This window comes from Nestor notabilis, unplaced genomic scaffold (assembly GCF_000696875.1).
Source record: "Nestor notabilis isolate BGI_N333 unplaced genomic scaffold, ASM69687v1 scaffold13579, whole genome shotgun sequence".
NCBI lineage: Eukaryota > Metazoa > Chordata > Aves > Psittaciformes > Psittacidae > Nestor > Nestor notabilis.
Genome location: NW_009942455.1, coordinates 8394 through 20076, shown reverse-complemented (window position 1 = coordinate 20076; position 11683 = coordinate 8394). Strand labels below are relative to the sequence as shown.

At 37.8% G+C, this 11683-nt stretch overlaps 1 protein-coding gene across 1 annotated transcript in view; it reads left to right on the top strand.

Annotated features, from left to right (window-relative positions):
• Positions 1 to 10: 10 nt before the first annotated feature.
• The window catches only part of EGFL6 (EGF-like-domain, multiple 6), a gene marked incomplete at its 5' end in the record, with an annotated part of 19143 nt that continues 7470 nt past the window's right edge, over positions 11 to 11683 (top strand). The window contains 2 exons of the mRNA XM_010021419.1: positions 11 to 133; positions 5971 to 6297. Coding sequence (XP_010019721.1) covers positions 11 to 133; positions 5971 to 6297 — 450 coding nt within the window. The remainder of the gene's footprint in view (positions 134 to 5970; positions 6298 to 11683) is intronic.

Below are 11683 nucleotides of genomic sequence, written 5' to 3'. Positions count from 1 at the left end.
CTGTCCCTAGATGTAAATGAATGTGTGACAAATACACACAGGTGTAACCTGCATGCAGAGTGCCTCAACACCGAAGGATCGTTCAAATGCAAATGTAAACAGGGCTACCGAGGAAGCGGATTTGATTGTGCTGGTGAGTACTATTGGATGTCAGGAATAGTGATACATTGTTTTTCTACGATAATTGATGGTTATAAGGCATTTTCTAGGAAATGACATGCTGAACATTGCTTCAATACCAATCAAGCAAGACCTCTCCATAAAATAATATATTGATTGTACCAGTCATTGAATAGTGCATACAAATATTGTTCAAATTCGATTTGTCTATGAGTCCCTAAGTCTCATAGTACCACTAGGAATTGCAAGTAGAACAGAAAAGAACATTTGTCCTGAAGAAACAGGGAAAACAGGCTTTATAGAAGCCAAAGGAAGTTTTGCTATTGGATTTAATAGGATGAGAACACCATCCTGGGAATTTGGAGGATGTGGCTTCACATTTCTTTTGGTGGCAGCGGCTGCAGCTCCTGCAGCCCATCCCAGCTCCTAGCACTTGGTCCTGGGGTTGTGCTGCACATAAACAAAAGGCTTCTTAAATATGTCCTCAATACTCCACATAATTATTCCCACAAAGTGAGAATCCTGTTTTCACAGGGAAGTATTAATTCTTTATGGCAACTCTCTCTACTATATAACAAACAGGCTACCATGGCAGCAGTATTAGCTTTTTATAACAAATGAAAAACATTTTAATCTATAGCTTAATTTTCAGAGTATGAAATGAAAGTAACTAAGAACATTGTTTATAATGAAATTTCTATGGCCACATCTCCTCATGCTACCAAGTAACCTAAAAAGTAAGGTAATATAAAATTCTCTTTTGCACAGAAAGTGGGGGAAATTCTTTCATTCAATTTGTATGTCAATATACTAACTTCAGGAGAAAGCTGCTGAAACATCAGGCTTAAGACAGTACTGCTTGTATGGATACGACCTTTGATTGTTCAGGCACCATTTTGCCATTTAACACTCCTATATGCATGGAACATCAGAGGCTCTTACCAAACTGTCTCTAGCACACAGAATCCATAGAGATGTAATCTTTCAAATACTCCCTAAAAGGGTTCTAGCCATTTCCACATCTGGCCTCCATCTTCCTGCAATCTGTTGCTGTTCTCAGGTTCATGTGTTTCCTGATTTCTTATTGTGCATTGAAAAACCACACTTCCCTCACTGCATGCTTCTATGTGTATTTCAGCTTTTACTTTAGAGTCTCATAAGGTTCCATAAGCAATTAAGATTCCTGGGGGAAAAAATGGATCTATTTTTGATTCACTTTTTTGGTAAGACACTACAAAATAACAGGAAAAAGCAGTATTAACTTAAAGCCTACAACTTTCAGGCAGAACTCAACAATGACACTCTGGAGAGGGAGATCGCTATTCTTCATTATGCTTTGCAGGATATCTAAATGCCAATAAATAGTCATTCCAACTCTCTCTGTGCCTATTGTATTACTCATGTTCTTTTTTGCTCATAGGGTAGCCCCTAAACCCCACATATGATTTTGCTTTCTTATTAATTGAGGAGAGAAGTTGGGTTCAACGTAATAAAATTTCAAAGCTTAAAAAGCAATTCTGGTCATACCACTGGCAAGATTCTTAAAATTCACTTCAGTATGTAGCCAAATACTGCTGTCAGCTTTTCGTGAATAACACTTAGGCTTTTGTCACCCCACATTTCCTACTGGAAGCATTGCTGACTGGTGTAGTCTTATATTAAGCATAGTCCAGTGTGATGAACTTACCCTGATTTCTCAAAACATCCTTCCCTAAATAACATGGTAAGAATTTTAGAAATGCAAAAGGCCAGGAATATACATTGGTAGATTATATTCCATGGTGCTTAAAAGAGAATAATAGTCTAGAATCTGTGTTTTAACATATTTATGAAAGCTTTCAGGCTCTCTTAAGGCTATCTAAAAGAGGTTGAGAATTTTCAGAACGATTTCTGAAACTATGTCCTGCTGATCTAATCTTTACACATATCTACAGATTAAACACGGTCAATGGTTGTCTGCATCCCTCGTCCCCTCTCCAATTTTTTTATACAGAAGCTACAAAGGGAGATACAAGAGGATTTGTAAACCAATCTCCTAGGCTTGTCTGTCACCGGGTTTTTAAGTATATTGCTAGGTATGAGGGTGAAAGCAGCACAGTGCCTGCTGGAGTGCAGAGCAAGCTGTCTCATGTTGCAGCCCCCTTATGTTCGGAGCACCAGCCAGCACTGGCTGCTGTCACAGGGTATGTGGAAGGAGAACAGATTACGATCTGTCCCTCTCCTGTATCATCCCCTGAGTATTTCCCTTTACACAATGAAGGGGGGTTGGCATCTGCTTTCTCTATACTTTTTCCATCTCAACTTTCGCAACTTCATCATTAGACATCCTACACCAAGACATTTCTGTGGTTTTATAATCTTGTACAGCGACTGATGACAGAAAAGATTTAATTTTAGCCCTCAGCCACCATTTGCCTTTGTTTTTCCTTTAATTGTCTCTCATTCAAAGGATTAAAATACTTTTGAAAGTTGAAATATTTTCATACTAGGGCAATAAACACAAACTGCAAAAGAGCAGGAGGCATCAATCTGCATGCTTCCTGATGGAAGGTACATAAGGAAGACCTGAATGAAATGCAGTAAATTTCACTTTCCAAAACTCTCTATGCACTCATACAGATAGATAAATGCACAAATGTTTGTGAGCAACACCTGTACATTATATACACATCTTGGGACAAGGGATCCTGAAAAATTACTGCTTCAGTTGTATCATCCCGGGTTGTCAGAGAGGACCTGTTCATTCAGGCAAGTCCACAGGCAGTGGATTCAATGAGTTTAAGGTGCTCTATCCTTACACTGGATTATTCCTCCTGCAATTTATGGTGAGTCATATAAAGCCATAAATCTGCACCTCTGGCTACTCTAAAGCTGAATACAGGTTAGAAGGATACTAGTGATACATCCTTAAAACATGCTTGGTGTCCCCCTTTGTCCCCATGAGCATATAGATTTACATATTGCAGCAGCAAACTGGAGTGTGCAAGTGCATGGGGTTTTATACAGTTTTATCCCCCTATTTTTGTCACTCCTGTCAGCTGATTTTTTGCACTGCTTAGTTTTGCACATACAAGGAGACTGGTTTTCTGACACCACAGAGGTTATTATGTTGACCTGTAAGAATTTTTAATTTGACTAGGAAAACTTAAAAACAGAAACTAATAGCAGATGTTTAAGATTGGCTGACCAGTCAGTCCTGGCTTGAGAATCTCCATAGACACTTTATTAAGTCTGATGTTTCTTGTTACTGATTGTCAAGAGGAAATGTGTTTGGAATTAAGCTTTCCTGTAATTTTTATTGGTGCATTCTGAGTTTAAACCCAGAGAACCTTACATCCTTCGTTACGTCATCCTCCAGAGGAAAGTCTTACTTAGTTGAGAATTAGTAAAGAGCTTACTTGCAAATATCTGACAAGGAAGGCTGCAAGTTTTATCCAAAAGAAAAGAAAAATAAAAACCTCAGCTTTGATCTATATTTTATTGTCATCCATTTACTTCATACCTCCAACAGAAGCCTCAAAAAGCCTGAATGCTCCAGTGAGCATACAGAGAGTCTAATTCTCTACCTATACTAAATAACATGTACTTGTATTTGCCATAAATAAAATGTGGCAAATTCTCAGTGGTAGAATTGTATTTTCCAGGAGTGAATATAAATTCAGGCTTCTTTCCTTTTTTTCCCTACTAGACTATGATTTTATTTTATTATCTGGTGTTTTTCTTCTGCTATGTTTGCATGAAAAGAAACACACAGGGAAAAAAAGTACAATCCAAGGTTACAAGTCTAGTCCATCTGCCCAGAATACTACTATAAAGTTTTTACTATTACAAAGTGAGGAGTATAATAGGAATATATTCTTGTCCTGATAATTTCATCACTAGACAGCAAAAGCAGCAGGAAATAAAAATAGCTGACTTCCCCCACCATTTGCAATCCAAAAAGGCTATAGTCACTGCAACATCAATACTGAATGAAAATCAAAGATAAGAAAGAGTATATAAGGCTATTCTAACCCATTGGTGGAAATAGTCTCTGTCTGTGGAAGAGCTTTTGTACAGCACACTGGAACTGCTCAGCTCACATTATTTTCTACGTACTTCACATACAGGACTCAAACTGCAGCATCAGAGTCACAGAACAGTTTGGGTTGGAAGGGACCTTAAAGATCATGTAGTTCCAACCCCCTGCCATGGGCAGGGACACCTTCCACACCTGAAGTATTACCATAATTTCTCCTTTGAATTTGCTTTGTACTGTACACATACCTTGAACAAAATGATCCAAAGTAGTCCTGGCTTTAACCCTCAGTTATGATTTGGCCATCAGCACAGAGCCATCAGTCTTTCTCAGATGACAGAAGAGTACATTTGGAAGGGACTAAAAAGATCAGTTTGTCTGCTCTTTTGCTTTGAGGCAGATCATATCCAGTACATTAATGACAGATGGTAGCCTAATAATTTTTAAAAAATTCTAGAGATACAATTCGAATAATCTAAGTGTCTTGCTCCTGTGTTTTACTATCCTACAGCAAGGATAGTAAGCAAGTTATTCCTAATATGTAACTAAAATCCATCCTCATTTCATGTCAACTGCTAATTTTCCCATCATAAGAGAACACGGAGAACAGCTGGGCAACATACTGTCTTAAAGGAGCCCTCTGTGCTGCTACTGGGTCCCACCATTGGTGGAAAAATCAATCCTGCCTCCCCACATCCTTAAAAATGCATCTTCAAATGGGTCTATGAAAAATGTCCTTTATTCAAGCATCCAAACACAGTTTGAGGATTATAGGGAGAGAAAAATTGAATTTTAAAGGAAATAAAAGGTTTGTGACTTGAGACTCAACATGCTGACAAGGAAAGCATGATTTGAAAATCAGGGCTACAATGTAAAAGTAAAAATGTCCTCTTACCAATGAATGTTTTGAAATTTTTGCCCGAGCATAGAGACTATATTTGCCTTTATTATACTTCATAATAGCAAAACCTCCACATTCAGGTGTTTGAATTTGATTTTGTTTTGGTTTTTTTTGTTGTTTTACAGATTTGAGCAATCTCAACTGACTTTCACCCCACTTTAAGTTTTTCACTTCTGGCAGAATTTGTGTTTTGGAGCAAAATACAAAGTTGAAATATACTACAAAGCTGGGGGGTTTTTTTTAATTTTTTTAGTTTGTAGCCAAGAGGAATCATAAAAGAGTAAAAATCTCAGGAAATTTTACACTTAAATTCTAGTCCACCTTGGAATTGCAAGAAGATAATAATTTGGCATTCTTGGATGCCTCTCTAAATTTTTTGGGTTTACCTCTTAGAACTAAATATCCCTTAGAAATAAATCAGATGTGATGGAGCAGCTTGATGTATTTCCTCTCAAAATACGTTCCATTTCAGTGGCTTGCAGCCTGTTGTGCAAGGAAAATTAGGCCAGAGAAGGTCACAGAAGATGGCTGTAGGCTGACATTTGTTATGCAGGGAATCACACCTCCATGGACAACTTTTAGTAGTCCACAAATTGAAGAAGGATAATTTTTCTTATGCAAGCTCCAGTGTAAAAATAATTAATCTAAGGGGCTCTGTGGCCTGTGTTACAGAGGAATCCAAATGAGGTTATTGTAGAGGGTTTCTATGGTCTTTTCACTGTAACTGAAACAGAGGGTCATCTATACAACAGAGCTAAACAAGTGCATGTGTACAGGGTTCTGTGCAGAGCTGAACTTGTATCTCATAGTAAAGAATTCGGCTGTGTGGTTGTCTGGTCATTGTAAAAGACACCATGGTCCCATTTATTAAATGTTGTCATTGCTGAATGATTCCTTAGATGAAAATGTAATATTTTCTTCTTGGTTCTAGTTATCCCTGAAAAGTCAGTGAAGGAAATTGCAAGAATCCCTGGAACAGCTAAGGACACAATTAAGAAACTTCTTGCACATAAAAACAGTGTGAAAATGCAGGAAACTCTCAAGAATACAATCCCAGAAACAGCCGTGACACCGTCTTCTAAGACTCACTTGCAGTTATTGGACTATAAAGGTGTTGATCTTGGTGGGAGCTACAGTGAGGAGGAGAAACAAACTGAAGCTGCTGAAAAAGAGGAGGCAGAAGAGTCAGATGAAGATGAAAAGGAAGATTTTGAGAATCAGATCAACCATGAGAAAAGACTTAGAGGAGATGTCTTTTGTAAGTTTCTTCATTTAAAAAAAAAAATCTTGTTTCAATATATATATAGGCTCTAACAAAACTATGAAACATTACAGCCATCTTATCAGAATTTGCTTGTAGAAAAGGAAAAGCAACTTAACATACCTGCTGGTAAGGCTAAAGATACCAAATCTCCCTTTTAGGTGAATTAACACCTGCAGTTAATGTGAGCAGAGGGAGTGCAGCATCCTGATAGGCTGTGCTTTCAGAACAGTTTAAACATAGCTTCACCCCATTTTCTTCACAGAAGCCCCAGCTACTACAACAATGTAGTGTGCTGCTTCGCTACATGACAGTAATTAGGTTTGATTGGTGACAGGCATACTCATCCTATGTAGCGTGCATTGTTCAGAGACAAAACGTAGACTTTGGTGTCCTTGTGTTTCAAATAATATAGACCATACAATAGGCACTACTGTTGTTCATGTCATTCCGAACAGAAAAATAACTACATGAATCACAGAGAGATTTTCTTTGCCCCTTTTATTTAAATGTGAGAGCTTATCTGAATGGACATTCTCAAATTTGATGGTATTTGAGCAGTCATCTTGCTTAATTTCTGACTAGTAATTTATCAGGAGGATTGATATGCATGTCCTCAGCCTGCTTTCAGGTGTTTCCTTCCAACTATTATCTTGTACGCCATGCAATTTCTTGCTGTGTTCTTTATGAAGTTTTCAGATGCATTTTAATTGATTTTTAGTACAGCTGGCTCAGTCAAACATTCTTCAAAGTAGTGGCAAAAACATTTAATGTGAAAAATATACTCTGCTAATAGTTTCTTTATGATACTTTCTCTTTTCCAAAGTATAGAAAAATAAGAAGTATGATCCCATAGTCATTAAAATTACACCCCATATTCCACAATGATAAAAATGAACACAAATGAAGTTTAAGATATCTTTCACATTGTCATTATTTTATTTGGAAAGACAGGGAAGTATAATTTTTTAAAGAAAAGCTCATTTTAAGGTCCTCTGTAGAAAAATGGTCTGTAATACTGATACTGTAAGAAAGGAAAAAAAAAGTGATTATTCACCTAACTACATTTGAGAACACAAGATTCTTTGCCAAAGGCACAATTCTAAAACTGCCTTTTTTCAGTTTTCAGTGGTAACTGGCCTGTTCCAGTTCAGGCTAAGGATACAGAGTAATATTGCTTCCCCAAATTATGCTAGTGAGCTGTTAACAAGAATGAAGTCAGGTCATTGTTTACCAACCTCCTTCCTTCCTGCAAATATTAACAGTGAGTTTTTATGGTGTATTTCAAGTTTGCTGACAATACCAAACTGGGGAGAATGACCCATATGCTAAAGGGCAGCACTGCTATTGGGAGGGACCCAGCCAGGCTGTGAAAATGGGCTGACAAGAACACCATGAAATTCAACAAAAGCAAATGCAAAGGGAGAGAAAACCCTCATGCAACATTACAGACATTAGCAAGAAGCTGTGCAGAAAAAGTGGGTTTTCTACTCAGTTTGGCACTTGTGAGACCACAACTAAGGTGCTGTGTCCAGTTTCATTCTTTCCATCACAAGACAGATGAGGACATACTGGCATGAGTCTAGCAATGATCAATCAAGGACAGGGGCTTGGAGAACATGGTGTATGAGGAGGAGCCGAAAGTAACTATTTTTCAGTGCTAAAAGAAGGCTAAGGGGAGATCTTATAGATGTCTTCAACTGTCTAATGAAAGGTTATATGGAAGGCACAGCCAGACTCTCCTTGAAAATACACTGCAATAGGACAAGAAGTAATATATACAAGTTGAGGGGGTGAGGGGGGAATCTGATTAAAGAAAAGAATATTTTACTATGAAGGTGGGCAAAAATTGGTACAGGTATGCAGAGAGGTTGTAAAATATCCATCTTTGGAGATATTCATAATATGATTGAGCCGGGCCTTGAGCAACCTCCCGGTCAGCAGCTCAGACTATGTGACCTACAGATGTTCCTTCCAACCTACATGATTCTGTGATTCATTCTATACTTTTAACTGAGCATTTCAAAGCAGTTTAGAAAATAGTGGTATCTCGTGTGCATAGACCTGCAGCAGCTATGTATAGGACTTCAGTCACTATGCCATTTGCATTTTAATTTAAGGGTAGGTTGAATATACTAAATGCGTTTCCTTTCCTTTTAAATTTTTAATTTCTACATGCTATACTTGATCCTTGTTATTGTAAAAATTCAGTCATGATTTAAGCACTTAATTGCTTGAATGTTTGGCTTTAAAAACACTTGAATTTTTAATGATATTGAATGATGCCTTGGAGTACATGATTAGCTCAAATTTACAGCTTGTAAATTTACATGTAATTTTTTTCCCTTTTCTGCTGATGTCAATCTATCAATCATTCCTTTACTACTGCATTAAGTTCCTCTATATAATTCCCTCAAGTATTCATATAGAGTCTGCCTTTTGTATTATTGAAATTGGTATTGTTTGTCTTCCCAGAAGTGTAGCTAATTAGGAAAAATTGATAGGTCGCACTTTTTTAGAGATCTTAATTATTATTTTTAAATGTATGCATTATTTTATCATAGTAGTTTTACTACATAATAGAGAGAGCCACAGAAAAATACTGTAGGAAAAAATGTAATTATTATATGGAGATTTAAATTATTAAAATAGGCCAACTATCAAAATACAGAACCTTTGTGAAAACTACTTTTCACATGGGGGGGGGTGTTAAAAAACCCAAAACAGTTAAAGATAGCGAGGTGAAGCCCCCAACGTTTAAGAAATGTCAAAATTAAGGTCATCTGTGAAAACTGTAATTTTTCTTTTTATATTTTTATACCTTATGACATAAATGACTTTAAATGACTATTTTCCATGGGATCCTTACCTTGTTCAGTGCGAAGTCAGGACCTGTCCTGCTGTGAAAAGTGGTTTTTTTTATGGGCTTTGAACATAAGAAAGCAACGTTAGAAAGACAGCGAGTACCATTTTTGTGAGAGTTCCCACATGCTGCAGTTTCTAGCACTTTAGAACTCTACATGTTAGAATTACAAACAGTGAGTTACTTTTCCCAAATTTTGTGGTTTATTTTTATGTTTTGACTAACTAGACTACCCAGGCAAAACCAGGCACAGACATCTTCCAAGGGAGAGAAAAATCAAATTGCCATAACAAGAAATATAGTCCCACTAACAGAGAGAAAAAAAAAGAAAAGAATTAAAGCTTTAGGGGTAGCACATGCATTACTCCAGGCAAATGGAAAATTACTTCCAAGCTGTAAACCAAGCCATATTTTTTTCACACAAAACTGTCATTTCCAAATGCACTATAAGTAATTTAATATACAGCAGTTCCAAAGCAGAGAGGTGGAACTAAGTGCACATAATGGAAAATCTGTTAGCATTTTCGGTAAGGAAAATCTAACAGTGTTTTCACTAAGTTCCTTTAGCACCACAGTTGCTCACCAGTGCTTTTGTACTGTTTCTGAAGGGTGCCCATAAAACAGCGCTCCACAGACCTATGCTAGTGAGCTTCTGGAGTGCTTTTCCAGATGTGCTTTTTGTTGTTTTCATTATCTCATTGGCCCTTATTTGACTTCTAGACTGATTTGAGGGTCTATCTACATGGTACTTTTCAGGCATACCTGAGCTCATTCCAGTTGTGCCCCAGGCAAGCCCGGTACAAGACAGCTCCAAATAAGAAGTGACATAGCCAGAGTTGGCGCAACTTGTAGAGCGGACCTAACAAACCTGTTTGACAGGCATAGTGAACTGGTGTCTGTCTCCACTCCTGTGGAACTGATGTGCCAGGCCATCTAATCATCTAGTGAGGGTTACACTTACTGTAAGTACACTAATACTAATAGTAAACACGCTAATAGGACACTGTTGTGCACTGTACCAAAGGATATGCTTGAACCTCACAAGCTCTTTGCTGTATCTTTTAGTGGCAGTCTGTTATCTTTCTTTGCTATCTAAAAGTCTTCACACAGGGAGATAGCTAGAAGATAGCTCTCAAATCTCATCTATTTCATTATCCACAGCACTTCCTGGTAAACCTGGTGTTTTTAAAGTGGAATTCTAGTTTTATGTATAAATTTATTTCTAAACCCCCTTCATGGCACTCTATTTAGGCACGCTTATACTAGAACAATGTCGCAATGCTTCTTTTCAGCACTACTTTCTCATTTTCTGAGATTGTTGCTAAGAAGTATTTCCATGACTGCAGGCATTCCCAGTAGTTTCAGAATTGGTTTATGTGAGTCCTGTTATTTTTTAGGGAAGTACTTTCAGCCTCATAGAACTGGCTGGGATTGTTCTATTTTTGCATAAAGTCTCTTTCCTTGCTGCAGATCCTGATACATAATACAGTTCATAGAATCATAGAATGGTTTGGGTTGGAAAGGACCTTCAAGATCCTCTAGCTCCAAACCCCCTGCCACAGGCAGGGACACCTTCCAGTTGACAGACTGCATCTAACATAGTTCAAAGAGATTCACCCTCCCCAGAACAAGGGTAATACTCAGATATATCTCACAGACAGCAACCCTGAATTTCTTGCTGGTGCAAGAACCTGTGTCAGCAACAAGGTGGCTGCTCTGAGGACCAGAGCATCACCAATTTACTTATGCTCAGCTCACCACAGACAGAAATTGGTGGTAGTTAGTTACATAGGTACCTCTGAAGACCTGGGTATTCATTCTCTCTGCCACTAATTCCTGCTCATTTAAGATCAAACCATCTTACCTCTAAAGAGCACCATGATGACTTTAGCAGTTAAGAATGTGTGGCACCATGATATGAAGAATTTTATATGTAGAGATTATATAGTAGCCAGTGCTGCAGATAATTAGATGGGTGGGCATGGGTGGGCACCAGCAGTACAGAAAGAAGGATAGACTCTGCTGTGCCTGATGTGGGACATACGTGAGCTTTTCTTGATCAGAGTCTGTCCTTAGGGAATATGGGACAAGGCCTGCCTTCCTGCAAGCACCACTTTTCAGCAGAAGAGCTGAAAAGAACAATCCAATCTGCTGCTTACTACTTAGGAGGGGTAAACTTTGGATCTTAGCTATGTCCAGTGATGGTCTGATGTAAAATGTAGGCACATTCCAAAAAGATTTCTTGGAAATTTTTCTGTAACCTGAAGCTTACAGTTTCTTATAATATGCATCTGGTATCTTCTAGTAAGTGGAGAATGTGAGTATAATGCCTGACTTGGAAAACAAAAATAGATTTGGATACAAAATTGGGCTCTTTTTCTGTGCATGACAGTTCTTCATGTGAAGCATCTGCAGCACACAGCTACACCTGCATGTATATCCCTCAAGTGAATTCAAGTGTAATTCAATAACTCAGTAAATAAATCATTCTGACAGCTGTTGTCTTTTATAAAATCACTC